The sequence below is a fragment of the Anopheles darlingi genome, chromosome 2 (assembly GCF_943734745.1).
Source record: "Anopheles darlingi chromosome 2, idAnoDarlMG_H_01, whole genome shotgun sequence".
In the NCBI taxonomy this organism is placed as follows: domain Eukaryota; kingdom Metazoa; phylum Arthropoda; class Insecta; order Diptera; family Culicidae; genus Anopheles; species Anopheles darlingi.
This window is the reverse complement of record NC_064874.1, coordinates 19,614,592-19,642,091: the sequence shown is the minus strand read 5'-3', so window position 1 is coordinate 19,642,091 and position 27,500 is coordinate 19,614,592. Positions and strand designations below refer to the sequence as shown.

The 27,500-nt window shown below is 49.0% G+C and overlaps 4 protein-coding genes across 7 annotated transcripts in view; 2 read left to right on the top strand and 2 right to left on the bottom strand.

Annotated features, from left to right (window-relative positions):
• LOC125948868 (protein ultraspiracle homolog) overlaps positions 1-22,191 on the bottom strand; it is a 25,491-nt gene extending 3,300 nt beyond the window's left edge. The window contains exons 1-7 of one of the 4 annotated variants that reach the window (XM_049675366.1): positions 21,760-22,191; positions 20,427-21,577; positions 14,877-15,752; positions 8,542-9,153; positions 1,835-2,318; positions 120-321; positions 1-37 (exon numbers count right to left, since the gene is read on the bottom strand). The exon at positions 1-37 is cut by the window's left edge and continues 113 nt beyond it. In XM_049675366.1, the coding sequence (XP_049531323.1) occupies positions 1-37; positions 120-321; positions 1,835-2,318; positions 8,542-8,629 (811 nt within the window). In that variant the 5' untranslated portion in view covers positions 8,630-9,153; positions 14,877-15,752; positions 20,427-21,577; positions 21,760-22,191. Of the gene's footprint in view, positions 38-119; positions 322-1,834; positions 2,319-8,541; positions 9,230-14,876; positions 15,753-20,426 lie in introns of those variants that run through there. The other 3 variants (XM_049675365.1, XM_049675368.1, XM_049675367.1) reach the window with 3 other exon arrangements.
• A 349-nt stretch (positions 22,192-22,540) lies between these two features.
• Positions 22,541-24,806, top strand: LOC125948897 (beta-1,3-galactosyltransferase brn). The gene is made up of 2 exons (XM_049675432.1): positions 22,541-23,956; positions 24,040-24,806. The coding sequence occupies exons 1-2, from the start codon at positions 22,947-22,949 to the stop codon at positions 24,233-24,235; spliced, it is 1,206 nt and encodes a 401-aa protein (XP_049531389.1). The 5' UTR covers positions 22,541-22,946; the 3' UTR covers positions 24,236-24,806.
• A 16-nt stretch (positions 24,807-24,822) lies between these two features.
• On the bottom strand, positions 24,823-25,217 carry LOC125951926 (Sjoegren syndrome nuclear autoantigen 1 homolog). The gene has a single exon (XM_049681077.1). The coding sequence runs from the start codon at positions 25,141-25,143 to the stop codon at positions 24,823-24,825; it is 321 nt and encodes a 106-aa protein (XP_049537034.1). The 5' UTR covers positions 25,144-25,217.
• Positions 25,218-25,345: 128 nt separating this feature from the next.
• Positions 25,346-27,500, top strand: part of LOC125948837 (general transcription and DNA repair factor IIH helicase subunit XPD) — a 2,796-nt gene continuing 641 nt past the window's right edge. The window contains exons 1-4 of the mRNA XM_049675307.1: positions 25,346-25,416; positions 25,482-26,291; positions 26,356-27,019; positions 27,091-27,500. The exon at positions 27,091-27,500 is cut by the window's right edge and continues 117 nt beyond it. Coding sequence (XP_049531264.1) covers positions 25,412-25,416; positions 25,482-26,291; positions 26,356-27,019; positions 27,091-27,500 — 1,889 coding nt within the window. The 5' untranslated portion in view covers positions 25,346-25,411. The remainder of the gene's footprint in view (positions 25,417-25,481; positions 26,292-26,355; positions 27,020-27,090) is intronic.

The following is a 27,500-nucleotide window of genomic DNA, read 5'->3' as shown; positions in this document are numbered from 1 at the left end:
CTTCCCGCACCTGGCTGGTGGAGTTTATCTCTTCGCTCTGTAAAAATAATAGTAAGACAATATTTAGCACCTTTGAGTAAGGAAGTTTCCCCGTTTCCATGGGCACCGTGGGTGCATACCTTTATCGAAAATTTGGAGCTTCGTTGCCGTTCCTCCTGTACCGCTTCTCGTTTCATGCCGCAGGCCAAACATTTCTGGTACCGACAGTACTGGCAGCGGTTTCTTTGGCGTTTGTCTATCGTACAGTTTTTCTCCTCTCGGCAGGCGTACGACAGGTCTTTGCGCACCGTACGCTTGAAGAATCCTTTGCATCCTTCGCAGCTGCGTTAGAGTGTTAGAAGGGGGATGGAAGATGGTGAAGTTATGTTAATGTCTGCTCTCTTTGCTTTTGCGAATGTGCAAATCTTGTCAGGAATTTCAAATCAAAGCCAGCATTCCTACCACCCTTCTACTGTTGACTGAATGCACGAACGCTCCTTTAGCTCGCTAATTCCAATCCGTGCGCACACAGTGTGGATATGTGTAGGATTGAAACGTGACAGACATTCTAAATGTTCGTAAAATTGTTTAAAAAAAACCATGTCGTTCATGTGTCCATGTCACGCTGCTGTCGATGTGTCGCAACATTTAGGGATTTTTTAAAAAAAAGGGAAAATACTCCAATAAAATAAGGCCAGAGCTAGAGCTAACAGCAAATCATCGTTAATGACACCTCATCGCATCAGGCTCAACATGACATGATTTAATTGGACGTTACGGTCCATCACCTCCGTCTGTGTCTGTTCATGTAGCTAAAATTGGACCGACCGCAATCAATAAACGGTAACATCAGCGCGAATAGCATACACCACCACCACCACCACCATCACCCCAATTGCATTCCGAGGCGATCATACGACGGTCTTCGGTTGAGAACAAACATCAAACGATCGCGCTGAAACTGAATTAGAAAAGAACAGCAACAGAAATACCTCCGCCCACAAAAGAAGAGTTTAAAACCGAAATGAAATAAATCTGTTACCATCTCCCGGATGAAACACCCCGGAATTGGGGAATTCACACAACGCGAAATGTGGGAGACCAAAAGACATCCCCCGACAGACAGAAGATCCAGAGTACTTCGAAAGAAACAACATCCGCTACAAAAAGATGCTCCGAAGCCGCACCACGGCGTGCGTGTGTCGTCCGTCCGTTTTGTGGTGTTGCTCATCGCGAGTTTAAATGTCAAACGAAGTCACTGGCGTCGTCACCAGTGTGGCCGCTAGTCCCCTTTGGCTGGCGGGCGGCATATTAATTATCTAATGGAAAACTGCACTCGCCACTGCACGAGTACTGTGGTGCGCTGCTTCTCTCTAAGCGAAACGCTATGCAACTGCAGCAAGGGGAAGAGGGGCTGGCTTATAGTGACTCTCAGGGGGGAAGCAAATGTCGAGGTCAGATGCATAATTTTCGCGTTAAGCTGTCTCTACAAACCCATCACCACCACCACCACCACTACTATGGTTGGCTTGGTGAGGAGCAGAAATGATGATGATCTTCTGCTGCTTCCCTCTCTAACACACTAATCGCGGAACGGTTGGTCACCGTTCCGGACGAATCTTGTACAGCGAGTTACAGGCACAGTTACGCTATCCACGAATGCAATACCGCGGGGCAAAATGCGATTTATCGTGAGAATGTTTCCAGTTAAACACCAATCTTAAGGGGGGTACTGAGAGAAGTTAATCATCCTCCTTCCTATTTCCTTTTCTATCTTATTTTAAATTATTCCAATATTTATGTTGCTTTGCAGTGTACTCCACCTTCACAGCATTCCCGTTGCATGTTAACTTACCTGTAAACACCATAATGCTTTCCACTGGCCCGATCGCCACAGATCGAGCAGAGATGCTTCGAGCCACTGAGCGGGTGGTTGGGCGGGTACTGTTGCGTGATGTTTGAAGGGGTGCCCGGGCAGCTGCCACTACCACCACCGCCGTTACCACCATTACTGCCCTGCTGTTGACCACCACTTCCACCACCGCCCAGCATGTTGTTCTGGGCACCTCCAGTCACGGAACCGGTCCCATTTCCAAGACCTCCACCACCGCCAACGAGCAATGCATTCTGTTGTTGTAGAACGGCGACTGGATTGAACGTGCCACCGCCACCACCACCACCACCACCGACGCTACCGGGGCTTCCCGGACCGCAGTTGTTACCGGGAGAGAACGGACCTCCACCGCTTCCGTTCAGCAGCGAAATGTCCGGCTTCAGATCGGGCTTCAGATCCGGCGGTGACAGTGGACCCATGTGCCCCACGAGCGATGCATCGAATCCTGCGAATGAAAACGAGATTCAGTTATAAGGTGTGTGTATAAATATCAACGACTTAATTGTGCCTTCAAACCGGTGCGGTTCGGTGGTTTATGTTCCGTCCCATTGCCGCAGGATGTGTCACACTAATTAGGTTGCCCTTTCAACACTCTCAACGGTACTTTGCCTTTATTGCCTCTAGGGAAAGACACATTTGCGACACTTACGTCTGGTAGTGCTTCGCGCGTGAGGATGTAATTAAAACCATAAATACGAGTGTAATTGAAATCCGGATTCATTCAAGCTTTCTTCGTGAGCGGGCGAGGTGATGATTGATCATCAAATTGGCCACAGGAAATTTATTTAAGATTTTTTGGGGTAGTAGGCATTTTCAAAACATGCCATCTGACATGCGTCTAACTTATCGCAGCATGTCATGATCTTTACTGCGTTGACACAGTTCTTATTGAAGGATCCACTGAAAAGTTCAATTGATGCCTGGATGAATCCTAACTATCGACAAATTCAGACAGAGATTTGCGAAGAAACTAATGCCACAATGAAGGCACCTCAGCCGCTGGAGTTGTAGAAACTTTCCAACCCAAAGTGTTTACGCAATTGAATACCTGCAGAAGACCTCGGCAGCCTTCACTAATCGTACAACTAATCAAAGGGCTTATTAAGTTGTATGTGCTAGTGTTCCGAACAAACTTTTCCCCCGGACGACCAACAATCGGATCACCGTAGTGAGTACCTCAGAAAGGAAGCAGAACTAGCAGCACCCTCGTCGACAGCTGGGTAGTGCGATGTATCAGATATAGAGAACCACCTTCTCTCTGGATGGCCGTGCCTTGCATGCGAAGCAGCTCACAAACTTGAAAGGTTTGCTGCTGCTGCTGCTGCACTCGAGAAACATTGAACATTGTGAGAGAGTCTGGTGGTGAAGGAGGAAGTTGTTGTTTATGTGGTTAGTATTGTGGTTGCCGGTAATGCTGCTGCAGCAAACGTACTTGCAGGCGACGAAGTAAATGGAGTGCCGGTAATGCACATTTGGAGCTCGAGAGAGCCTTTCAAGGTGAAGGGGAATTCCGAAGCCGATGCCACCACCGCTTAACCGGGGAAAACACAAATACGGGAAACCGAGAGGGAGAAACGGTGCTTCTACAGCCGAGAACGAGAAGCAGTAACAGGGAAACGACGGTGTGCGACGAAGAAGGAGCGTTAAGCTAGATGTAAATACATGCAAAGCAGCACCACCAGCAGCATTGCAGTTACAATGCAGATACGGTAAAGCTGGCGCGACAGGACGCTTCTCCGAGTAGTTCCCCAGCCCCCCTGTTTTTCAAGCAGTCAGCCAGTCGCTGACTGTGGCCGTCTCTCAACCGCAAGTGTTATTAAACGGAACGGAGCTTATGTGTGTAGCGAACGATGCATAAATGCATCAGATGCAATCGATCTTTGTCTACTTCACGCTTCTCCGAATGGTGATCCGATGGTCAGCAACAAAGCGGCGCCATCTCCTCTCCTCTCTCTGTGCACTGTCTCCCTGGGCAAACAATGTTCACTTTCGATAGTTACGGTTCGATAGGCAGACAACAGCGAACGATTAGCGGGCATATGTGCTGATGCGAAAGTGTTTTGTCCACAGCCGTTCCCTTGTTGATGTGTTGTGCCATGTTAAACGCGTTTACTTTACTTTTCCTTTTTTTCTTTCTTTCTTTTTCATTTCACTATCACGCAACTTTTACTTTTTATCCAACGGTTATTTCCTATTTGCCATGTTTTTCCTTTTTTTGTTTGGTTTAATAAACGAAAAATGAAAATGCAAGCTACTTTTCATTTAAAATCACTTTCGTCATGGTTTCGTTTAAAATTTAATAGTAAACGTTACAAAATTTAAAAACTTTAGAAAAGATGAACTAAATGAAAATAATTGAAAAGAATTGAAAAGAATTCATAATAAGTATGAAAAGAAATTGTAATTAAGGTCTCGAAATTAGCGTGTATGAATATTAAAACAAATAAATTGAATTAATTTATGAAAAGACGTAGCTATTCAAAGAAAGGCTGGGAAAGACAGGTTTCTAACGTCTTCCTCTTCAAGGACACACTTCCTTGAGCGGACTTGATTATCAATCCGGCACTCCCTTGCACGCTCTAGAAGCGCAATCAGACAGTTTCCGGCAGCACGTTCCGGTTGCAACTAATTCGTGTTTTCCACCGACTCTCGTATCACCGAAAAAGGGAAGTATGTTCGTTTGCGCTTTGAGAGCTAGTTACATATTCTTCATACGCTTCCCAGCTGTGCTTCCGAGGGAAACCACTTCATCTGCAGCAACGTCACGTCTTGATTGTAGACGCTCCATTAGCAATGAGAGTACGAAGGGAAATCAATAAAAATAAAAATAGCAAGCACAATGCTGTAGCTACACATTTGCTCGCCCCGGAAAACACGTCAATGTTTGTTGAAGTAACATGAAAAATCTGTAACAATCATCGCCATCAGCGCACCTGCATCGACGCGAAAAGGGACACAACAAAGGCGCAAAGAGCGCGCAAGAAAGCTTAAAAGGAAAATATGAAAAAATGCACTTATTTATTATCACATTTGTTGGTGGCTGGCTTCTTGCTTTTATCATCCGCAAGCATTAGAACGGAAGAGGGAAGCGAACAAGTGTGGTGCAGCTGCTTCTCGCCCGTTTTGCTTCTTTATTGCAATTGTGTTTCACGTCGTCTGTTCCGCGCACCGGTTTCCGTCGTAATGGACAGCCACACAAATGGTCGAAAGTGCACTTGAACACACTTTTGCTCTTGCCTTTATCGCAATTCTAATGTGCAGCTGGATGGGATTTTTATAGTTTTTTCTCTCTCGATCTCTCTCTCTTTTTCCACATGTCTTACACCCAACTTCCTTTATGTTGGTTCCCTTCCTGTGCACGGTGTAATTCTCGATCATGTGCAATAGTTGCGATCTAATGTTCTTGCGTTTACTCTGTGCACCTTGTTTGCTTTGGGGCATCATCATGTACGTTCATACGAGGAGTTTGCTGCTAGTGAACGGGGCGCTGGAATGGCGCTGGCAGCATCGCAGGTAATGAGCGGCAGATGCCTAACGTATCATCGTTCGGTCGTACCATGGTGCACAAGAACGCCGAATGATTCACTTACGACGTTCAATGCAGGTGATCAGCTAAACAAGATCGACCAGATAGGCCGAAACCAGCGGTACTCGTTTCGTCCAGTGAGAGCAGCTGTGATCGATCGGTATGATTAGCTATTACTCGTGAGCAACAGCTGTGTAGTGCAATTGAGATTCGAATTGGTTTATGAGAATCGGATCAACAAATCATTTAGAGCGCTACCAGGTATAGCAATAAGATTTTACCAGTTTTACTTGAAAAAACTCTAGCGAGAAATTGAAATATACTCTAGCGAGAAATTGAAATATACAGAAATATACTATTTTGCCAGTCTGTACGATGCTGAAGATAAATTTTCGAAGCTTTTGGATAATGACTAAACTTTTATGTGTGTGTGTCTTTTATTAGTAAAAAAATAATACATAATATAGAAAGCAATTAAAAAATGTTTTTGGGAACGAATGGATTTACACAAAATCATCTGACATTCGTTGGAGACAAAAAAATGGATGATTTTCGAATATTTTCAGGAAAAAATTTTTGCTCTCTTTGGTGACAGTCGAGAATTCGCGACTGACAATGCCACTAAAATGGCTACAAGAAGTTTAACTAAGTAACCTAATTTTTTCTCAGAAAAAGGTTGACAACACTGATAGAAACGCTTCACAAATACGATTTTGTTACTAAATTCAACCAAAGACTTCTACCTACACTGGATAGATATAGCACAAGTAAATAACAAAGATATTCATTTTAATTAGTTTTCATTAAATATTATGAGTTTTCAAAATATTTTTCCAACAATAAAGTCCCTAATAAACACAATCACCATCCACATTAATCGCAGCCAAACATGCGGTGAACGTCTGTTCTTATCCAAATAAATTGAAATAAATATGAAACCAGCAAAGCTCTTAACATCGCACTTTTGCCAGCGTGCAGCAGCAGTCTGCAGCTGGTGCTACTGCTGTGCTCAAATCAACTATGTAAAAAACGCTAAGAAATCCGGCATACTGAAACGGGGATATAAATGTATATTGAATAATCTCGGGATCCTTTTGGATCGCAAAGTACATAATAGAATAAAAGCCAATCCCATCCAACACCAGCGCGCGCGCGAATGTTCAGAACCAAACTCATAATCAAAATGTGTGCAATATCCAAACACTGAGCAAAGTGTTGAAGCAGCAACAGAAGAGAAGGTGTTTTTGGGGTGTAGCGGATAGCATATCCACACATCTTCACGCTGCCAGGCGCTGGTGTAGTGATAACACAGATATGCTTGAGTATGGTCATGGTATCCACCTTCACCGAGCGATTTGACCACCAGATGATTGGTTGCCAAAGGATAGTCCTTGCACTTTGTTGGTTGGCTTAATCAACGAAGATTGGCCCCGCATGGTGGAGGCGGTGGTGGTGGTATTTGGTGTTTGAATAATTGAAAGCGTAACGTATTAGGTGCGGTTTTGGTTGTTGCTTCGCGGCATCCATGGTTCTTCAATGTCCTTCACCCCGAGAGGGCTCTTATGGGTGTGTGCGAACGAGCACCAAATTCCCTTTCCAGCGTTTGACAATCCCCCCTTTTTCCAGTACCATCGGAGTCGGATGGCGAAACGGTTGCCCTGCGCAGTAAATGTGGTCGGTTGGTCGGTTGGGCAATTTGGGAAGCATTCCACGCGATGAAATGGAATGGAAAGCTAGCTAGCCAGCTGGCCAGCCAGCCAGCCAGTCAGCTAAGTCCCCAGCCATACCGAAGGAGCAAAAGGAAGGCAAAATGATAAAAATAGTGATCGAGCTGAGCGCACGGTGAAAGTGTGTGTATGTGTGTGAGAGAGAATGTTGGTTTTTATGTAATCCACGTGCTTCCTCCTGCCTGCAATCAGCAGTAGTAGCAGAAGCAGCAGCAGCAGCAGGATGCGGTGTTCGTGTCCTTCAGCGATTAGAAGAAGGATGATTTGAAATGCGAACGCGGCAAAGAGTGCCCGCCCGCGCGAAAGAATGAGAAAGCATCGCCGGCACGACATTCCTCGTCGTGAGGACTGCGCCACGAAGTATCGTACATAAGGCACCTCTCTTCCCCTCTCCTCCTCCTCCTCCTCATCCTCCTCCTCCTCCTCCTCCTCCTCCTCCTCCTCCTTCTGCTGCAAATACATAGAACCACACCAGCGTCATTTATCGATTATGAACAACCTTCATGACCTTAGTCAATGATTTTTCCGTTGCCCCATGGACTTGCCACACAAAACCGTGAGTGGGGCGCGTGAGGTGGACGATGGATGGTGCGCAGGATGGTGCTTTCTCCCCAGTCCTGTTTTGTCCGACGACCAACCACCGACGATCCTTTCAGCAGAGGAGCGAACAACGCAAACAAGTTTATTTATCAATCCTGTGCGCGTGTCTGTGTTTCGAGTGCTGTGGAGTTTACTCCCATGACATCGATCCCTTTGCCTGGCTTGCCTGCGTGCCACACACCAGAGCAACAGTTTGGTGTCGGTCCCATCCAGGAGCAGGAGCAGGCGCCAGCGGGGACACGGTGAGCCATCAAGTGTGTTACTTCAAGGATGCCAAATGACCTCGGTCGGCGAGTTCGCACACGGTTCTTCCTTGCCGATGGCGTTGGTGTAGTGTTGCTTACGTCAGTCCCAGGACGAGCAGCAGCAGCAGCAGCAACAGCAACACCGTAATCCCGCGGACACACGAACATTATGTGCTCGTGGGGAAAATTGAAAAGTAAGGCTTACATATGTATTCCTGCTTCGATACACAACGATGGCACACTGGAGTGCGAGCTCTGATGGATGGCAAGTCAAATGTTAAAAAGGGGAATGCAAACTGCCATAAAGACCAACACCAGGGACTGTAAAGGATGCCACAGCAGGATGTAGCTCGTTCCCGGTTTTATTTTTAGAATTTCTGCCCCCAAAAAGGCAGGATGTTAGGGAATGCATTAGATTTTATATGTTTTAAGTAGTACAAAAAACGTTACGATACGTTTTTACGAAAGATAACACCTAACAAACCCATTTAAAAAAACGAAAGGTAAGAGTATCTTCCTCGCACACGAAACATCTCTCGTGTGCTCCCTCATGGGAACAATCAAATATACCTGCTAACCCGGCCAATGACCGGTCCCAGCGGCCCTGCGCCTGAATGATTGATGCCACCGATAGCATCGGTTTTTCCTTCTTCAACATCTCGTCACCAACGGCACCACAGCACAGCACCAACCACACTTATATGCTGCTTATGCTCTCTAGTGGTGTACTTTCTGTAAAAAAAACGCACACACACACACTCCGCGACGATAATTTCACGATTCAGCTACACGCTACAACACAGTGATTCACTTTCGTTACACTTTGACGATGGCGAGGACGACGCAGACGACGACGGTCTGGTAATTGGACGGTTTCTAGTGCGTCGATTGTTGATTTCCATGCAGACAAAACACCATTTTTTGCCTCTTTTACGTTGATAAACACTCGTAGCAGCAGCAGCAGTACAGAGGGATGCACGATCGCGATCGAGTTGGTGTTGTTGATGATCGATCGGTAGGCAAACAACTTCGAAGGGCCGTTTGATGATGGAGTAGATGTGCGAGGAGCAGCTATCCGTAGACAAGATAATTAGTGCCACTGGCGTAATTGCTTCACACTCTCACTCTGAGCCAAGCGTCCAAGCATCAAAGTTGATCAATCTATCTCTGTCTTGAGGGGAACTATAACAGGATTCACGGTTTATGTTTATGGTTTTACTAACTTTCATTCTGTTTGCGTACACATTTTTTTTGCTAAACTAATACACCAAGAACAGGTTTTTTTTTTTTTTTTTTGTTGGTAACTTACGGGCGGAGCCGTATTTATACCAAGAACAGGTTTAATACGATCGCAATAATCGCAATCCGTAGGCAGATGTGCAGCGCAACCAACGTCAAGATTAGGACTATTCGAACCAACAGCATCGAAACCACGTTTCTGCTAACGTTTTTGCTCTTCACGATTGCGATTGATGTCTGGAAGAATTAGGACACAGGCTTCGTAGCCCCTGCAGCTCCAGAAACCCGGAAGTACCACCCGTCTCTTCCAGACAGACAACACGGGGCGTCGAGAGTGAGAGCGTCAATGCCAGTGCCGGTACCGGAATACAATAACCTACCCCACTGCTCTGAGGATCATAGCATCAAGGGGATGGTTGGCCAGACAGAGGGTTGTGGTGTTTGCGATAAGCGTTATCATTTCGCTATTTTACATGCAGACACACACACGCACACGCACCCATACATTGGGGTGTAGAGTGCAACTGCTGCACATGCTGCTGCTGCTCTCCGTACTCTTATCTGTCATCATCACCCCCGCACTTGCCATTCCGAACGTGTGGGGCGTGCTGGTGGATGAGCGAATATGAGATTGTGTGTGTCGCGAGCTGTCAAAGAGAGTCAAAGAATCAAATGGGGCCCACGTCAACGCGCCGACAACCGGGCGAGTCCTTGACCCAGTTCGAGAGGCACGTTCGTGAGGCAAGTGAGAAGCAGAGAGACGTCGACCATCGAGGAGGGAGTGTCGGTCCAGTGGTAATGGCCCGACGACAAAGGAAACGGTGCACCACTGGGCCGGCAGCAGCAGCAGTAGCAGAGATGCAATTGCAAACTGTTGCATTTTGGAATCCCGTTACCCTTTGGTGTGCAAATGGCGCACTACCGGATGTTGTTCTGACCAATTTGAATGGTGAGTGCAAGTTGCGGCAGATCACATCTGGAATCGAATCTGATTGGCCATAACCGTTGGTTCTTGTATCTGGTTTTAATGACGCAAGGGCACGGTGCATCCTCATTGCACAGATGAGAGCACTTTCTTCACGGTTAACCGATCGGATTGACCGTCGTCTTCGGAATCATGAAACGAGCAACGATGGTCGCACGTGCCATACGATCGGATGGGGCGTGAGGTGGAACGTGTTTGGGGGAAAAAGGGAACAAGCTTGACCCTGAGAGCTGCAATGCCGAATGATGATAAGCCACCATAAGAAATGGGAACACGATGACGATGACGACGACGGCGACGCCGACTGCAAGCCGATGCAATTGAGTTACCGTGCACGGTGCTGATGGTGAATGCAAACGGACGATGCATTTGCATTGACTGCAATGTTGATTGGTGATGGCATCGTGCGTGCTTAATTGCAATGTCAATAGTGACCAGCCAGGGGGGGGGGGGGGGGGAACTCGACTCGACGAGATGCCAACGAACTGGACACTGGAAGCAGACGATCAGCGTCTTCTCCAGGATTTTGTTAAATTTTTGAAATTTCATCACATTGTCGAGTGGTTTTTTAAAGGAGGGATTGTAATTCAATTCACGGCCAGCCAGTAACCAGCAGATACGTGGTACTACGATTGCACTCAAGATCGGTACCAGCTCTGGCACAACGCTGCGACGTGCTGCTGCCACCAGAACCTTACTTTTCCATTAGCACAGTAGTGGCCACAAGAGAGATTTATTTCATTTCCAGGATCCCCGCAATGCCCTTGGGGTACCGCACGTGCGAAATGATGTACAGCAGCCCAGGACACTCGACGTTATTAGATGCTAACAGTGCTGCTGACTGCGCAACTGCGACTGCGAATTGAAATTAATGTGTTCCCGGTGCATAGCTCGCAAAGTGCATCGCTTCGGGGGCGTGTTACGTCTCTAGAGGACAAAAGGATTAATTGAATCGTCCATCTTGGGTCTTGGGCACCTACATTATCGGTACCATCAGTTAGTGTGAAAAACGAGGCTGGTACAAAGTGATAAGAAGGTTTGTGCAGACGAGGTAGAACCTAAGGACAGCTTTGCTGGAGTAAATCGATGAACATTGTAACCATCCATTTACGATCGAAATGCCTCGCTAATCCATCCTAAGCTTCTTAGTTTGTAGCAGCGGGCACGTCGAAAGAGCCGCTTCCGTAATGTAACTACTTTCAGTCTCGCAGCAAGGAAGCAATTTTATGCAACCAACGCAACAATCGCATCAAGGACAGTTGAGCAGTGACGGTATGCAAGAGAAGCGCATTATACTTCGTTGCAACTTGACGTGCTGGTCTGTGTACAACTTTGAATTTAAGTACCGGATTGTACCGTACAATGATGGGGACATGAGGAACGACGAACGACGTTTTGCATTAATAGCTCACCGCAAATACACCATTTCGATAAATGGTCCCCCGCCGTCTTTCAATTACTTCCTGCACTCTCAGATGCACACCGGTGGGGATTGTTAAACGCGATCGTTTAACCCGCTTCATATTTGTCTTTCTAACTTCTCCCGGCGATCGCGTACGCAGTAACGTTCTGGCGGAAAACTATTTGTTGTCCACGTGGTTCGAGCGAATGAGGCGCGCAAAACGACTTCTGAAGAAGGTAGTAATAGCACACAATGGTCGCGGTGTCGTCCAGGGAGTAATGACCAGTTCCGATATCGGCGACATATCGGATGGTCCGCGCGACATGGACCACTGGGAACCTTGAGAATCACTCTTTCATTTTACGAGTTTGTGCTGCTTCTTCGCTTCGATTTTACGGATTCATTCGAACATTGATCCGTAGCGAAGGCGCGGTAAATCGGAGAGCCGCCCGAAAGGCCACCACACTCGTCATCATCATCATCATCGCGACATTGCGCGTAACTCCAAAACTGAACCTCGGCTCGGGGCTTGATCGCGACCTCGCGCGCCTTAAGCGTTAATGTTGCGAATGTCATGCAGCAGGATGGATTCTTCCCCTTTCAACCTCTATGCTATTTGCACAGCAGCATAAAAGCGTGCAACTCCGGGGAAAGAGCTGGAGGAATTGCGAATTGCAAAAAGTTCAAATAAATTTGCGACAACGCTCGCTGTAAGCGGACGAAAAAAGAAGCGAAAAGTGTACCTCCACCAGCAGCGGGGAGGAACACCACACTGGAGGCGAACCATCCAGCAGCTCGATGGCGGCGCTATGGCATTTGCAACGTCGAGATTGCGATCGCGCGAACACACACAGACACAGCGAGACAGTCGCATGTTGCTGACTGGCTGACGATCGTGCCGGCCGCGTAATCCGCGAAACGAATTCGCGATCGTTGAAAATAACATCGTTCAAGGTCATGCGCGGTACCGCGGGACAACAGTACCTCATCATTCTCTCGAACTCCAGCGAACCGCACTGGAGAGGATCAGGGACTATATACCAGCAAGCATGGATTTGATTCTCCTTTTTCGGGAGTGCTTTATGCTAGTAGCATAGCCAGCTGCAGATGAGCTCGTGGTGCACCAACCAGCAGTAAACTCATTTACACCGGGCGTTGAGAGGATCGAACGCGATCATGCGCCAAAAAGTGGCGTCTGATGAATCATGTCGTGCCGAAGCAGAGACTGATCGTGCAAATTGTTTGATCACTTCGACGATCGACGCGATCAGCGATCGAGAGTGAAAGTGTCGCTGTCATGTTGTCAACAGTGCGCGCGCTCGACGGTGCGAGTGATCGCGATCGTACTCTCTGCCGGATTGAGCTGTCAACAAATTGGAGGCCGCGCTTTATCGGGAGTCCGGGGGCACAAACACATTGTCGTCGTTGTCTCGCCATTGCGTCAAGACACTCTCCGCTCCTCCAACAGCATAATCATTTGACTTTCTAATCCAATGCTAATAGTATGTGCGATGCAGTGTAAAAGGCGAATGATTTCTCGCGATCGGCGGGGGGCTTCCACCAACTCGTGAATGTCACTGTGCGATCGGCGAATCAGAAGAATACCGAACCGATCACAGACCGATCCGAGTGTGTCCGTTGTCAGTGTAACCATCAACAACAAAACACAAACCGAAACACCACAACACGACCTTGAATTGTGTTTGTATCCCGCACAACGCATAGTGGCGGCGTGTGCACCAATCGGCACCAGTAAGCGGTTCCAGTAGTGTGCGAAATGACAACAATCTTGTACCGGGTGCAGTGGCCACCGTCACAATTCTATGTATGTTCCCTGAACATAGTCTGACGCAAAGAAAGGCAGAATTGAGGCCACAGAAATTGCTAACGATCTGGGACCATTCAAGGCACTGACTCTCGCTGTTTCCTTTCCTCACACCCCGGTGAGGCCACTCCCTAAAACACCGGCAATACGGTAAAAGTGCAGCCGTCGACTGAATTTCCCCCAACGAACACCGCATCGTCAGTGCATCGGTTGCCGGTTGTTGCGGATAATGATCAAATTTCGACCGCATTCCGGTGAATGTCACTCAATCCACGAGTAGGCCAGACCGGGGACGGCGATCGGGTCTTGGCTCGTTCACTTACACACGGCCGGAAGGTAAGGGAACTCGAACTCATAATGTTTCAAAGCCTGAGAAGCCAGGCCAGTAGTTATGGGGATGGAAGATCGCCCAAAATTTGCCACAAAAGCACAAACAGACACACACACACACACTCTAGTTACACCACGAAGCGTGGTTCCGGATGGACGGGTCCGGTTTCTACGGCTCCGACCGAGAAGAACGCACCACGGGGAACGCTTCGAACGGAACAAGTTTTTGTGTGTCGTACGGTTTTTACGGAACGAACCGCGAAAGTGAATGTCTCCGAGGTGGTGTGTTCGAACTAGAAAGGCTTTTGATGTGGACCACAATAGTTCCACAGACATCACACCGTTCTAGCCTAATCATCGTAGCGTAATTTGAACTCGTGGAAATCACTTCAAATCATCTCATACTGTTGCACAAAATGCCGTGCCACGGTACTCCCCTTTCGGCGAGATTCCTGATTGTTATTAATGAGCGGCAAAGATGCAGAACAGAATACAGCAGCAACTTCACGAGACACAAGGCTTGGTTTTGCTCGGTGCTTGGTACGTGCGTGGTCGTGCTGCTGTTGCTAGCGGCCAGCCGGATTGCAGATTGTACCGAGCGCGTGTTGCAGAACCGGCGGAAGAAAAGGGAATACACAGGAAAGCGAGTGTCAAGAAATCATAATCTTGTTCATCATCATTAAAAACAACTTTTCTGGCCCCAGACGCCAGCGAGCGATCACTGTGAGTCTGCACACCACGTCCAACTGACCAGCCAGTTTATCGGTCTGGAATGCGCCGTCTGCATCGTCGACCGCGACAGAGTGGTTTGTTGAGGGCAGGACTACGGTGTTGTTCCTGGAACATTCTGTTGAATATGTTCTTCCCTTTTATATTTGCTTATCATATAGTGACCGGTTGGGGGCACAGTGTAACACGAGTATCAGTGCGTGCGCTTAAGTTACTAACGACCCTTCTATGTGTCGCCCTTTGCAATGACTACACTTTTCTGCATCTGCAGCACAACCGGTGATAACACTGGATTATCATGCCATTTCACCCTCCATCAATCACTGACAGTTGCACTGTAATCCACCAGCAACGATCGTATGCACGGGAAAGATCGTCCACAGCCGGGCACCTACTCCAAAGCGAAACTTGCTGCTGCTGTGCTGTGATGTGCACAAGACCGCAACGTAAGGGCGCGCCACGAAAAACGCACTCCACGCGGACCGACAAACCGACCGACTACTACTACTACTGCTGGTGTCCCCGACGTTTCGCGCGAATGTTTCGCGATTCGCGTGTCTGTCGCCTCCTGCACGAGCGCTCCTCGGAGGAACTCTGACGGACTAAACGGCGGGACGGGACAATCGCGCCACAAGGACTCTGAAGAGCGCTACCAAAGGGAGAGATATCTCGCACGCCAGAGAGAGCATCAGCGACGACGAGAGAGTGGAAGAGAGCGAGATCGATCGAGAGTGGGCATTTGATGGAGCTTGTGTGTTGGGAGATCTTGGCGTTCGCACAATAATGCTCCAACAACTCCACACAACGCGACGATAACAGAGAGCGAGCAGTACGCACACGATGCAGCATAGATAGCGCAGCGTGTGTAAGAGAGAAAGCGAACTGGTGGTTGAGAAGTGGTACATGAGTAAGCGAAAGAGAGAGAGAACTGAGACTGTTGAAGGCAGCATAGCTGCGAAGGCAAAGACGGGATAGAGTGGCTCCAGGAGAAACAGAAATTCAAATGTAGACCGTGCGACGGTCCAAATGCAGTGCTGGTAACAGATGGAGCAGTAGATATCCATCATGCACTAAGGGAGAAGCGGCGTAATCGAAGAAAAATATTGATTTTATACCTCCAGATGATCATGTTTAGGGGACAATAGAAGAACTCATCAAAGATGATACACCATTACAGACTTGACCGAACCACATAGTCTACTTACGGGCATTCCTTGCTCAACTGGAGTTCATTAAGCGATAATAAAGTAAGTCTATCCGCGTACACTCACCTGTAAAAAGAGAGAGAGAGGAGAAGTGAATAAACAGAATTAATGAAAGGGAATCCAATAAAAAACAGAGAGAAAGAGAGAGAATGTACAGAAACCCAAAAGGATCAAGTTCAAAGTCCTTACTCCTCCGTAATTGAAATGTTACAAAATCTAATCCCACGAATTCGGGTGGCCCCTGGAGGAACAGGGGGGAACTTTACCTACATTACAGCACGGATGTGGCGTAAACAAGGCAAGGACATCGTGCCATCACGAACGAAGGCACCATCGAACGCCCACAACAGCCCACAGACGGAGCCACAAAACCCGCATCAAACGAAACCACTGGATTGCCCGGAAAGCATGCGGTGGGCTGAGCTGGGTGCCATGACCTAGCCCAAGAAGCGAGAGGAATCCCAGGTGGGCAGGACGCTTCACTTCGGGGAAAGGATATCTATCTTCATTTTGTTTCGTACTTTATGTTATGACAATTTGAATAACAAAAAAGGGAAAACTATATGTAGAACGCGAATGTTGTTCAATTTGATGGAATTGGAGCTGCATTATAGATCAAGTCATCGATCTTCTTTGCTAGTTTTGCAAATATTTTATAAAAACTTTCCACACAACTTTGCTCGCCCGAAGGGAGCTCCGCAACATTCCACAAGAACAGGTAGGAAAAGGTACCAAAAATACAATAAATCACGGTGGAAAATCGAAAACTTTTCCAGCATTCGTCCAGTGTTGCTTGGACCGGGTGACGGGGTAAGGCGCGGAGTGCAAATCAAATTGACGGTCCTCCAACGAAGGCACAAAAGGACGAACACGGCGAAAAGGCACAACACACCGGAATGGTGCGCACGGTGGCGTTCAACGAACGTTCGAAAGCCCACCGCTTGCGTCCCGCCGGACCATCCTGGCACTATGTATTTGGCCCGTTTTTGGATGCCCTCGGATGCCGGTGCACCACAGCACCGTCACGACCACCACCACCACCATGCAGTGTGGTGTGGTGTTGGTCCTTGGCGATGGAAACGACCTTTCGAATCGGTTCCTTGAACTTGGGGCGTTGCATGGGACGCCGGGACCTGGGCCCGGTTGCCTATGTGCAACGACCAGGACGTGTCGGTGAGGAGAAGGAGCTGCCTAGAGAGCGAGGGGTAGAAGGACGAAATGTTTGCACAGACCCAGTGCCACAAGCACAGAGAGCGTGTGTGAGAGAGAGTGATGCACAAGCTACATGAGAAAGAAAGGAGAGAGAGCGCGTGAAAATTTCGAAGTAGCAGAGGAAAACATCGGGAAAAAAAGGAATGGAAAACGGTTAGCTCCGTTTCAGGACCTGATGGTGGCTTGTGCTTTGCAGTGAGGTAGTCCTCGGAACAGCGCTACCACTACCGCTGCTGATGGCCACCGGATTCGTGTCAATCCTTCGTGGACTTGACGACGTAGCAACGTTGCACTAAGAGTGATCCTGTGTGTGTTTTTTTTGTTGGTGCGGGACTTGAAGGTAGGAGGGATCTACATTAAACGACGAGAAATTAAACACAAATGGAGCGACGGAGCATCGGCCGGCGACGATATACATCTTCTTCGTGGGTGTGAAAATATTATGTGAAAGCAGTGGTGGTGGTGGTGGTGCTGCTGTTTCCCCACACCACCTCACGTTCTCCAGTTTCACATTAAACATAATCGCAAAAGGACAAGCCAGCAGAGTGTCCCAGAATGGCGTAACGGTACATGCCGTACAAATATATAATATATACGACCGATTCTCTCCGATCATCTTCATCATCATCATCATCATCATCGGTATTTGCCATTTCGTGGGATGACTTGTTTAGACGAAACCGAGCACCGATTCGTCGTGGTACCAACCTGGTGAAGGATGGAAAATATGGATCAGAAAGGTAAATATGTGAACCATCTCCTCTTCTGCTTCTTGCGTCGCCGATACCCGATGCAGGTCAGTGGAGTAGAAGCAGCAGCAGTGTAGGTGTGTTGCCCTTCCCCCGGGGGCCCAGCCTGCTCCTGCCTGCCCCCCAAAGGATTCATGACCAGCACAACATAATTTATGTTGCGGCCATTGTTGCGTGGGGAGTCCTCCTTCGTTCCTCCTCCGGGGGGGGAGTTTGATGGCTCACTCAGCTGTCACTCACAACAGCATTTGCAAAACGGCTGCAGCCAGCATACGATCGGATCGTGCCGATGCCCTTTTGCAATTATTGCCAGCAAGCGAGCATTAACGGGTCCTTGGGCGATCCAGTGAGTAAACAATGCGATTGACGGCAATCGAAAAACATTTTGAGATAAGTATTTTGATTGCTCTGATGCCTGTGTGAGACCCATAATTGCATAACGCGTGGCAGAGAGGCCCGCTGGCGTCGATCGTTCTCAGGAATGTTGATCTAATTCTTGGGATCGCAGATCGATTAAGTTACGACCACGACGACGACTACCACGATGTCCGAAGCACAAACACACGTGAGGATAAAGAAACACAAAACCGAAGAAGCAAGCCAAGAACGAGGAGCGATCGCACCGATCGGAGACCTCTCCGATCTCGGGGGCTGTGCAAATTTATGCAAACGATGAGAGCATCGGTTTTTATCTCCTTTCGCTTCTCCTTTTTCTCGCTCTACGTGCTCTGCCGTGCTTTCAAGGTTGATACTACCGGTTTTTTTTGGACTGTTTGCCTTTGGTGGTTTGCGTTGCGCGGTTTGCTATCTGGGTAAAGGTTGATTGGAGCGCGGAATGGACGCAAGAATGAAGGAACCTGGACCGGGACGAGATCGCGAGAATCGATCTGATGCGCCTCCTCCTTTACGAGCCGTTAATTCGCTCCTTTTAGGCAAGAACACGGACAATCGATTCATTTCAGTTTCGCCACGAAATGGAAAACATCAATATGGTGTTTTTTTTATATCGGAATTTCGCCAACGATAACCCCTCGCATCCGGGCGCATCTTGAATTGGAAGGTGTCGGTAGAATACAATCGAAGCACTGGATCCGGACGTCACCGGTCTAAACACGGAGGGGACAGGAAAAAAAACCCCGGCACTTTCCATCAGACCTTGAAATGCAAAACGGGATGAACCAGCGCTCGGTGTGTTGTGTTGCAATCGGTTTGACGGCGCTAGTTTGCATAATTCGAATGAAACTCAAACGCCTATTCGTGCGGGTTGAAAGAGAAAAAAGGAGGAGGAATGGAGAGGGCGGCGAATGCATAATTTTGTTCGAAAATGTTACGTTCGCTAGTGACAAAGCCGGATTGGGAACCGGTAGAGAACAGTGTTTGAACAGTGTATTTAACGCAAATGGTTCAAAGCTTCGTAGCCATCCCGTGAAGGTTGTATATGAAGGTCCTTCTGGAACTGGATCGACAAGTACTCATCGTCCGACAGTGACTCTTGCAAGAGTGTAAAGAAGCGTTACAGCTGGTACTATTAACCGGGGCTAACCATCCTTCAACTTCAACGAACATCGAACGAACATCGTGACTGCTGCTGCAGCCGGTGCCTGCGAGATGCGACCATTTTACGACTTGCCAGTGAAGGACAACCAGATGATAGAGTTGCACTTGCCGGCGGTTGTCGGTCGACGGCAGCGTCTCCTCGCTAGTGTCTCCTGTAACATGGTCTGCCACCGCGGAAACCATCAGTGGCAGTAGCAGGAGATGCTTGCAGCAATGCAGCTGCAATGAAGAGAAGCAACGCGGCAAGATGCTGCCATGCTGCTGATGCTACACGATGCTCGATCCGCTCTCACTCTCTTTCTTTTCTTCCGGAATAACCATGACAGAGATGTTCAAATTACAAATCGATTTCATGACGGTTTGTCTGGCAGAAACGTGGCGATAGAACCGGGAAGCAGAAACCGGGTCAAGGATGTTCCAGCGCATGAAATGAGGCCAACAACAAAGGGAGGTGATGAGATGGGCGAAATTGCGCTTCCATTTGCGTCACCGTTACAAAAAGCATCTCCCGAAGAGAACCAGCGGGACCATCGGGACCAGCACCGTACACAGCGGACGGAACTTCCGGGATGGTGGTACCGAGGACAAGGTGATGTGCTGGGAAGTGGCTTCATTACCAGTACATATCTCTGCTCTGCACGATGCGAGCTATAGCCAAGCCGGCCTTGGACCATCCGATATGGGGGCCAAGGATAGAAACGTGCGTTTCGTTATCAGAAAGAAAGCAAACTGTGTCACCTCGCCGTAAAGCAGAGGGTGAAGAGGACGGACACCACCGCTGAACCAGTTTCACCATAAAGCCATGAGCCAGCGCTAGTTTCTTTTATGTTGCTTAACATTAGACCAATGTGGGCATGTGCCAATAGGTCTCTTCTTCTTGTCCGGTCTGCTATCTACCATGGTCTGTGGAGAAAAGCAATTAAAAAGAACTTAAAATGGTTTGCGCGATGCGCGAATGAGAAATCTCAATTAGCGCCTACATCTCGCCCGAAGTCTGTTTATGGAAACTGTAATTAGAGCCTGCAGGAATGCAGTGTACCCGATGTTGGTCAAAGCGTTCGCGGGGAAAGTGCTCACTCCTGATTGCGGATTGATTCCGGTTGCTGATTCTTGGTGACCCTGAAAGCGTGCCTCGCGATACGCTCTTTGAAATATACTCGGGTGCAATCTCTCTCTCTTTCTCTCCAGCTCGCCGACGCGCTGTCTGTCTGCTAGAACTTACCTCTATCTCCGGTATCCATGGTGGAGGCGTAGACGTGAGAACTTATGCTGATGCTGCTGAGTGCCGGAACAAAAGCAAAAACAAGCGTGGCGCCAGGAGTTCCGAGATTGACTTCCGGATTTCCCTTTTTTTCGCTCTTCAAGGTCTGCTGCTCTAATCCGTGAGTGGCAAATCGATGGAGCTACTGTGATTGTGGAGGCGCCTGCTTCGATGACACAATTGTTCTCGAGCTAATCGAGCCCGGTTCCGGCCGTCTCTGTTTCGACCTCTAGGGAAGGACGTCTATGCTATGGGAGCCTCGCCAGCTGATGATGGGATTCCGATTGAGTTCCTTGCTCTACAAGGAGTCCACGGTGGTGTGTTAACGGAACATCCGGGCTACGGTACGATTAGGCCCCCGAGCCTCACAATGCGACACGCACGCAGGCACGCAGGCACAATAGAGCCCCAACACTACAGCACGGCACACTATTGCCGCAAACACACAAACAAGACACACACGCACCACGAGGCAAGGCTTGCTTTTCTCTTTTCTTTTTTCGACGTCTTCCTCCCTTACCCCACTGCGGCGCTCGCACTACCTTTCACTCCTTTCGCGGCCACCCCTTCGTCGCCGTTGCCACCGCCGCCGCCACCACCGATTGCTCCCCTTCTACGACCGACCACTACTCGAACGAGGTCAGGGAGAATGCGAAAAAATGAACCAACCAGACAGAGCAAGAGAGAGCGCAACGTGTGTTGGGAGGCGACCGAGTGGTCGAGCGAACGAGAAGAGCGCACCTTTGTGGGGGGATATGATCCTGTGGGGCAGCGGTTGGTGCGAGAGGGTGGTTGGGTTGTTGTTTTTGCTTTCTTCTTTTTCTTCCTGCTGCTTCACTCTGCGTTTGCTTCTTTTGTTTCGCGGCGCGTCAACAGACCAACGATGCACGCACAATCCAACCGCACTGCCGCCTCTTTTTCCGCGGGCTCTTCTTCTCCACGCAGGGAGGAAGCAATTTCTTTTGGACTTTTTCCACTTCCCGCGCGGTATGCACACGCACATAAACACACATTCACGACCATATCATTCACGGGGGTACGCGGTCAACACGGGTTGGCCATTCGGCTGCTGCTGCGGCCGTCGTTTTCTGATCTCAGGGAATCTGGTTAATCTACGAAGAAAGAAGAAGTTAGAATCGATAATGTGTGGGGGACGGTGCTGGCCAAGAGCCAAACTCCGCGCATCTCCCGCGATCAGCGAAAGCGTTCTTCACGAAGAGAGTTCTAGCCCGCCGACGAGGGGGGTTCCGTGAAGGCCTTGATGGCGCGCCGTACACTTTTATGGTCCTCTCACCACCGTGGCCAACGATCGCAGAAGGAGGTGGTGATGTTACGGATCGCGGGTCGATGAACCAGAAGAACCCCGAACCGACTCTTGCGGCTCGGTGCGGCCTGTTTTCGGATGCCGTGGCGATCTGGCACACATCACGCAAATCGCCTCTTGTTTGCCTTCCTCTAATTAGCTTCTTGCACGAGAATATTTAGGCGATCGCTTTTTCACTTTGCTGCACGATCGACGACACGACACCGTGACGACCCCTCTCGCCCTCTCTCTTTCTCGCACACACACACTCTGATTTGCTTTCTGCCTGCTTCTCGCTCTATCGTAGCGAAGATTGCGGGGCACTTCTCCGTTCGTCACGGTGGCACCAAAACATCCTCGTTGGACTGGTTACGGCGAACGGCACTGTTCCAGAAATGCTCCTTTTTCCCACATCACAACCGAATAGAACAACAATTTGTACGTGGACGATTTTGAGCCAGTTTGCGTTGCGTTTACCTTTTTTTAAGCGAAATGTGAGAACGCGAACCGTGAGGCTGGACTGGAAGGAGAACAGAAGAATCCGCCTAGCTTGATTTTCGTTTCAGTTAAATTATTTTCTTGCTCGTTGAGTTGACAGTAGCTACAGTGGTGGTCGAATAAGTCGTAGGATTTGGGACAAAAACCGCGAACTTTTCTTTAAAAATCATCGAACGAAGCCCAAGTTGTGCCTCAACCCTGGAAACCGTGGTGTTTTGGGAAATTGCGGGAGGAAATTTGGGAAATTTGAAAATGTCTTCGACTAGGGTCGCTGTGGCACCCAGGAATTAGTTTAGTGGAGGAATTCGTTCTTTAGTAGTTTTGAATGTGACTCACTTTTTTCTTAGCTTCATCTGCAAGGTTCAGTTTCAGCGCAGATCATTCGGTTGTTCCTGTTCCGGCAGTTTCCCGCATCAAAAGGCTAGCCGGCTGTTTCGTTTGTGGGAAATTTAATTAGTGAAGACCCCAAAAGGTCAACTAACGCGGGTGGAGTGCGTGAAACTCTATTAATTAGATTTAGATCCTCTCCGCCTCGACGGCCGCCGGTCATTCCCGTTATGTAAAGCAACCAGCGGGAATCGACGGCCAAGAACGAAATGATCATTTAGCGGATAATCTAGCGCACTAAAAGGACACCGAGAACGCGTGAGCAGTCCCCGATCCGGACCTGAGCGAAAGCCATGCTGCCACGAATTTGTGTAAAGTTCAAGCTAAAGTACTTCCTGGCCTCCGTGGGCGGCCTGTACTTGCTGTACTTTTTCGGTGCATTCACGCACTTCTTCGAGAAGGATTTCGAGGCCACGTTCGACTACCCGCTCAACGGTGACATTCTGTCCGATGTGTACCAGTTACGCCATGGCCAGCAACCGGCACGCCAGCCAATTAATCGCTACAATTACACCTACATCACGAGCTGCGAGCACAAGTGCAAAGAGGACGATCGGTTGATGGCTCCGCGGCTCGTTTTTATCGTAAAATCTGCCATCGAACACTTTGATCGCCGAGCGGCGATCCGCAAGAGCTGGGGATATGAGCGAAGGTTCGCCGACGTCAAGATACGGACCGTGTTCATGCTTGGCCGGTCACGGATCGTGCCCAACCGGCGGCTTCAATCGCTGGTCGATCTCGAGTACAGCACGTACCGGGACATCGTGCAGGGAGACTTCGTGGACGAGTACTTCAACAACACGATTAAAACGATGATGGGCTTCCGGTGGGCCGTCACCTACTGTCCACGGGCCAAATTTTACATGTTTGCGGACGATGATTTCTACGTTTCGGCCAAGAACCTGCTCCGATACGTCCGCAATCCCGTCAACTATCCCGAGTATCTCGAGGAAACGGACGAAGCACTGCGAAAGCTGGCACGCCGGTTAGCACACACGACGGAGCGCAACGGAACGGCCGATCAGTCAGTGAGTCCGTTACCGACGGGGGCTGTAGCTGTAGCGAAGGATCGCACCAAGCGGCAACTGATGCAGGATATGGAGCTGCCACCAAATGTGAAACTTTTTTCCGGATTCGTGTTCCGATCGGCACCTCATCGCCATCGAAGCAGCAAGTGGTACGTGTCACTCGAAGAGTACCCATGGGATATGTGGCCTACGTACGTCACGGCTGGAGCGTTTCTCCTTTCACACGAGGCACTCTTCGAGATGTACTACGTTAGTATGTACACGAAACACTTTCGGTGAGTACACACCAGATCGCGATCGCGATCACTCGCTGGTACGCCAACAAGTAACGGACTCTAACGCGTATTCTGTGGGACAGTTTCGATGATATCTTTCTAGGAATTGTGGCGATGAAGGCCGGCATCGAGCCACTGCATTCGGAGGAGTTTTACTTCCACAAGGCACCATATCTTGGGCCACAGAGCTACAAGTACGTGCTGGCAACGCACGGATACGACGATTTGACTGAAATGACCAAAGTGTGGAACGAAGTGCGAGCTTCCGGGTACGCGTAGAGCACTAAACATCGAACGTAATCCCCATCCTCACAAGCGTTTCCAGGAGAACTGGAATTCATAAGATAGTTCGGTAGTTTGTTAGTTAGCGGTTTACTTCCCCCCCATTTGTCCCACCAATTACGGTTAACGGAACGCGGGTCCAAAGAGTTGTGCGAAGATGACCGAAGGTGACGCCTACGGGGCCTCACCGACCCGTTTCCCGCTAGCAGGATCGAAGACGTTTCGTAGGCTCTTAGCGTTTTTGGAATTGATCGTAAGCTCGAGTACCCTAGCCGGGATAAATAGATAGAACCCCCGTGTAGAGGTGTTTCCGTTCTCGGTTTTCTAGCTCGTTCGGGTGGCTCTTCCCCGTGATAGGACTGTTATCAGGTAGTGCAACGAAGCATTTGTCTTGTGTTTTTCTTTCCATCTGGACTAGAAACTGGGTACTTTCGAACGATAGGCTAGGACGTAGTTTGAGGTTGGTAGTGTTTTACTCGAAGCAGTGTTTTTGCTCGTATTTATCTTTCCTATAAACCGAAATGTGATAGCATTGTGCAGTGGAACACTAATAAAAGCAAATCTTTAAACTTCAGCCAATCGCTTTATTCCTTCTTTATGCTGGAACTTTTTTCCTTGGCGGACAGCAGCAGCAACTCCAGCGTCTCCACCACCTTGCTGTATCCGTTTTCTGTTTCTGTTAAACATTTCGTGCATTCGCCCAGTCTACGCTCGTCCCCTGCAATCGATCCATCCAGTTCGGCCAGTGTTCGTTGCAGATCCTCGATGTCCTTCCGGATTTTTTGTCGTTGACGCTCCTGAGAGGTGATCCGTTCCTCGAGTTTCCTCCGTTGTTCGCGCAGCGTTTCAAGGCTCTTCACCATCTCCTCGTTCTGGCTCTGCAGCCGGGCAGCCGTTTCAGACATCTTGTGATAGCGAAATATATTCTTTTAAAACGCAAAATCCGCTCCGAAATGCTCCGGAACCCAAACAAACTTCGTCCTCGTAACGGCTTCTTTGATTTTGGATCATCTGGGACGAGACGTGTAAGTACACGCTTTCCGGATGTATTCGTGAATTTGCTCAAAGTAGTGTGTGTTTAATCGCAAGTCTCTTTGACAGTTGCGACTGCCGGGAGGAAATTAAACAAAAACTCGCGTCCGGCGCGCTCTTCGCGGATAATTCGGTCTAAAAATGAGGTAAATTGTGCGATATTTAGCTGATCTGGACCTCGATTGATTGCATTTCCTGGGTTCTATTGCAGAATAAGTGTCGATGGATTGTTGGTGTACTTCCCGTACGAGTACATCTACCCGGAACAGTACGCTTATATGCTCGAGTTAAAACGAACGTTCGATGCAAAAGGACACTGCCTGCTGGAAATGCCTTCGGGGACGGGCAAAACCACGACCCTCCTGTCGCTGACCGTGGCGTACATCCTCGAGAATCCACACATCGTGCGCAAGCTGATCTACTGCTCCCGTACCGTGCCCGAGATCGAGAAGGTGATCGCCGAGCTGAAACATCTGATGAACTACTACGAAAAGCAGACCGGAACGATGCCCAATATCACGGGACTGGTGTTGAGTTCGCGCAAAAACATGTGCATCCACCCGGAGGTGAGCCGCGAACGGGAGGGTAAGATCGTGGACGCTCGATGCTACGGTATGACGGCAAGCTATGTCCGGGAGCGTGCGGCGCACGATGAAACAGCGCCGGTTTGCCAGTACTACGAGGGATTCCAGGCAGAGGGCAAAGAGAGCATGCTGCCGGCCGGTGTGTACTCGATCGATGATCTGAAAGAGTTTGGTCGCGAACGGAACTGGTGTCCGTACTTTTTGTCCCGGTTCGCCATCAATCAGGCCCACGTCGTGGTGTACAGCTACTACTATCTGCTCGATCCGAAGGTAGCCGAGGTGGTATCGAAAGAGCTGACCCGGGAATCGGTCGTGGTGTGCGATGAGGCTCACAACATCGATAACGTTTGTGTGGATTCGATGAGCGTAAAAATCAACAAGCGGTTGATCGAGCGCAGCACAACCGGGATCCATAATCTGGAACAAAAGATATCCGAGTAAGCTTGGCGTCGCTACGACGTTTGGTCCATGGCCAACTAATCCTGAAATCCCTGTTTGCAGATTAAAAGAGGATGACAAACGGCGGCTGAACGACGAGTACACGCGATTGGTGCAGGGACTGAAGGATGCATCGTTCGCGCGCGAAACCGATATGGTCGTAGCAAATCCCGTCCTACCGAATGAAATCCTGCGTGAAGTCGTACCGGGGAACATACGGAATGCGGATCACTTCCTGAGCTTCCTCAAGCGATTCATCGAGTATATAAAATCGCGACTGCGTGTCCAACATGTGGTACAGGAAAGTCCGGCCGGATTTTTGCGTGACGTTCAGCGCCAGGTTTGCATCGAACGCAAACCGCTACGCTTCTGTGCCGATCGATTGCAGTCGCTGCTCCGTACTCTGGAGATCACCGATCTGAGCGAATATGGACCACTGTCGGTTATCACTTCCTTTGCAACGCTCGTTTCAACGTACACGAAGGGCTTTACCATCATCATTGAACCGTTCGATGATAAGACACCGACTGTACCGAATCCGATCCTGCACTTCAGCTGTCTCGATTCATCGATAGCGATGAAACCAATTTTCCAGCGGTTCCAGAGTGTCGTCATTACCTCCGGTACTCTCTCACCGATGGATATGTACCCGAAGATACTGGACTTTGAACCGGTCGTCATGAGTTCGTTCACGATGACACTCGCTCGGCCCTGTCTGTTGCCGATGGTAGGTATTTTCATCTCCCTCGTTATCCTGTTCTCGTACTAACCATTAACCGCATGTGTTCTCCTTTCCAGATCGTAGCACGTGGCAATGATCAGGTCGCGATCTCATCACGCTTCGAAACACGAGAAGATACGGCCGTTACGCGCAACTATGGACAGTTGTTGGTGGAAACGGCCAAAACGGTTCCCGATGGGATCGTTTGCTTCTTCACCTCGTATCTCTACCTCGAATCCGTTGTCGCATCCTGGTATGATCAGGGCATCATCGATACACTGTTGCGCTATAAGCTGCTGTTTATCGAAACACAGGACAATGCCGAAACGTCGTACGCGTTGATGAACTACGTGAAGGCGTGTGAGTGTGGCCGTGGAGCAGTGTTACTTGCGGTCGCACGGGGTAAAGTATCGGAGGGAGTTGATTTCGATCATCATCTCGGACGGGCCGTGCTGATGTTTGGCATCCCGTACGTGTACACACAGTC

Excerpts from the sequence above, each read along its gene's own strand:
- LOC125948897 (XM_049675432.1), top strand. The coding sequence starts at position 22,947 with ATGCTGCCACGAATTTGTGTAAAGTTCAAGCTAAAGTACTTCCTGGCC. Across the intron at positions 23,957-24,039 it reads ATGTACACGAAACACTTTCG|TTTCGATGATATCTTTCTAG; the intron begins GTGAGTACACAC and ends TCTGTGGGACAG.
- LOC125951926 (XM_049681077.1), bottom strand. The coding sequence starts at position 25,143 with ATGTCTGAAACGGCTGCCCGGCTGCAGAGCCAGAACGAGGAGATGGTG.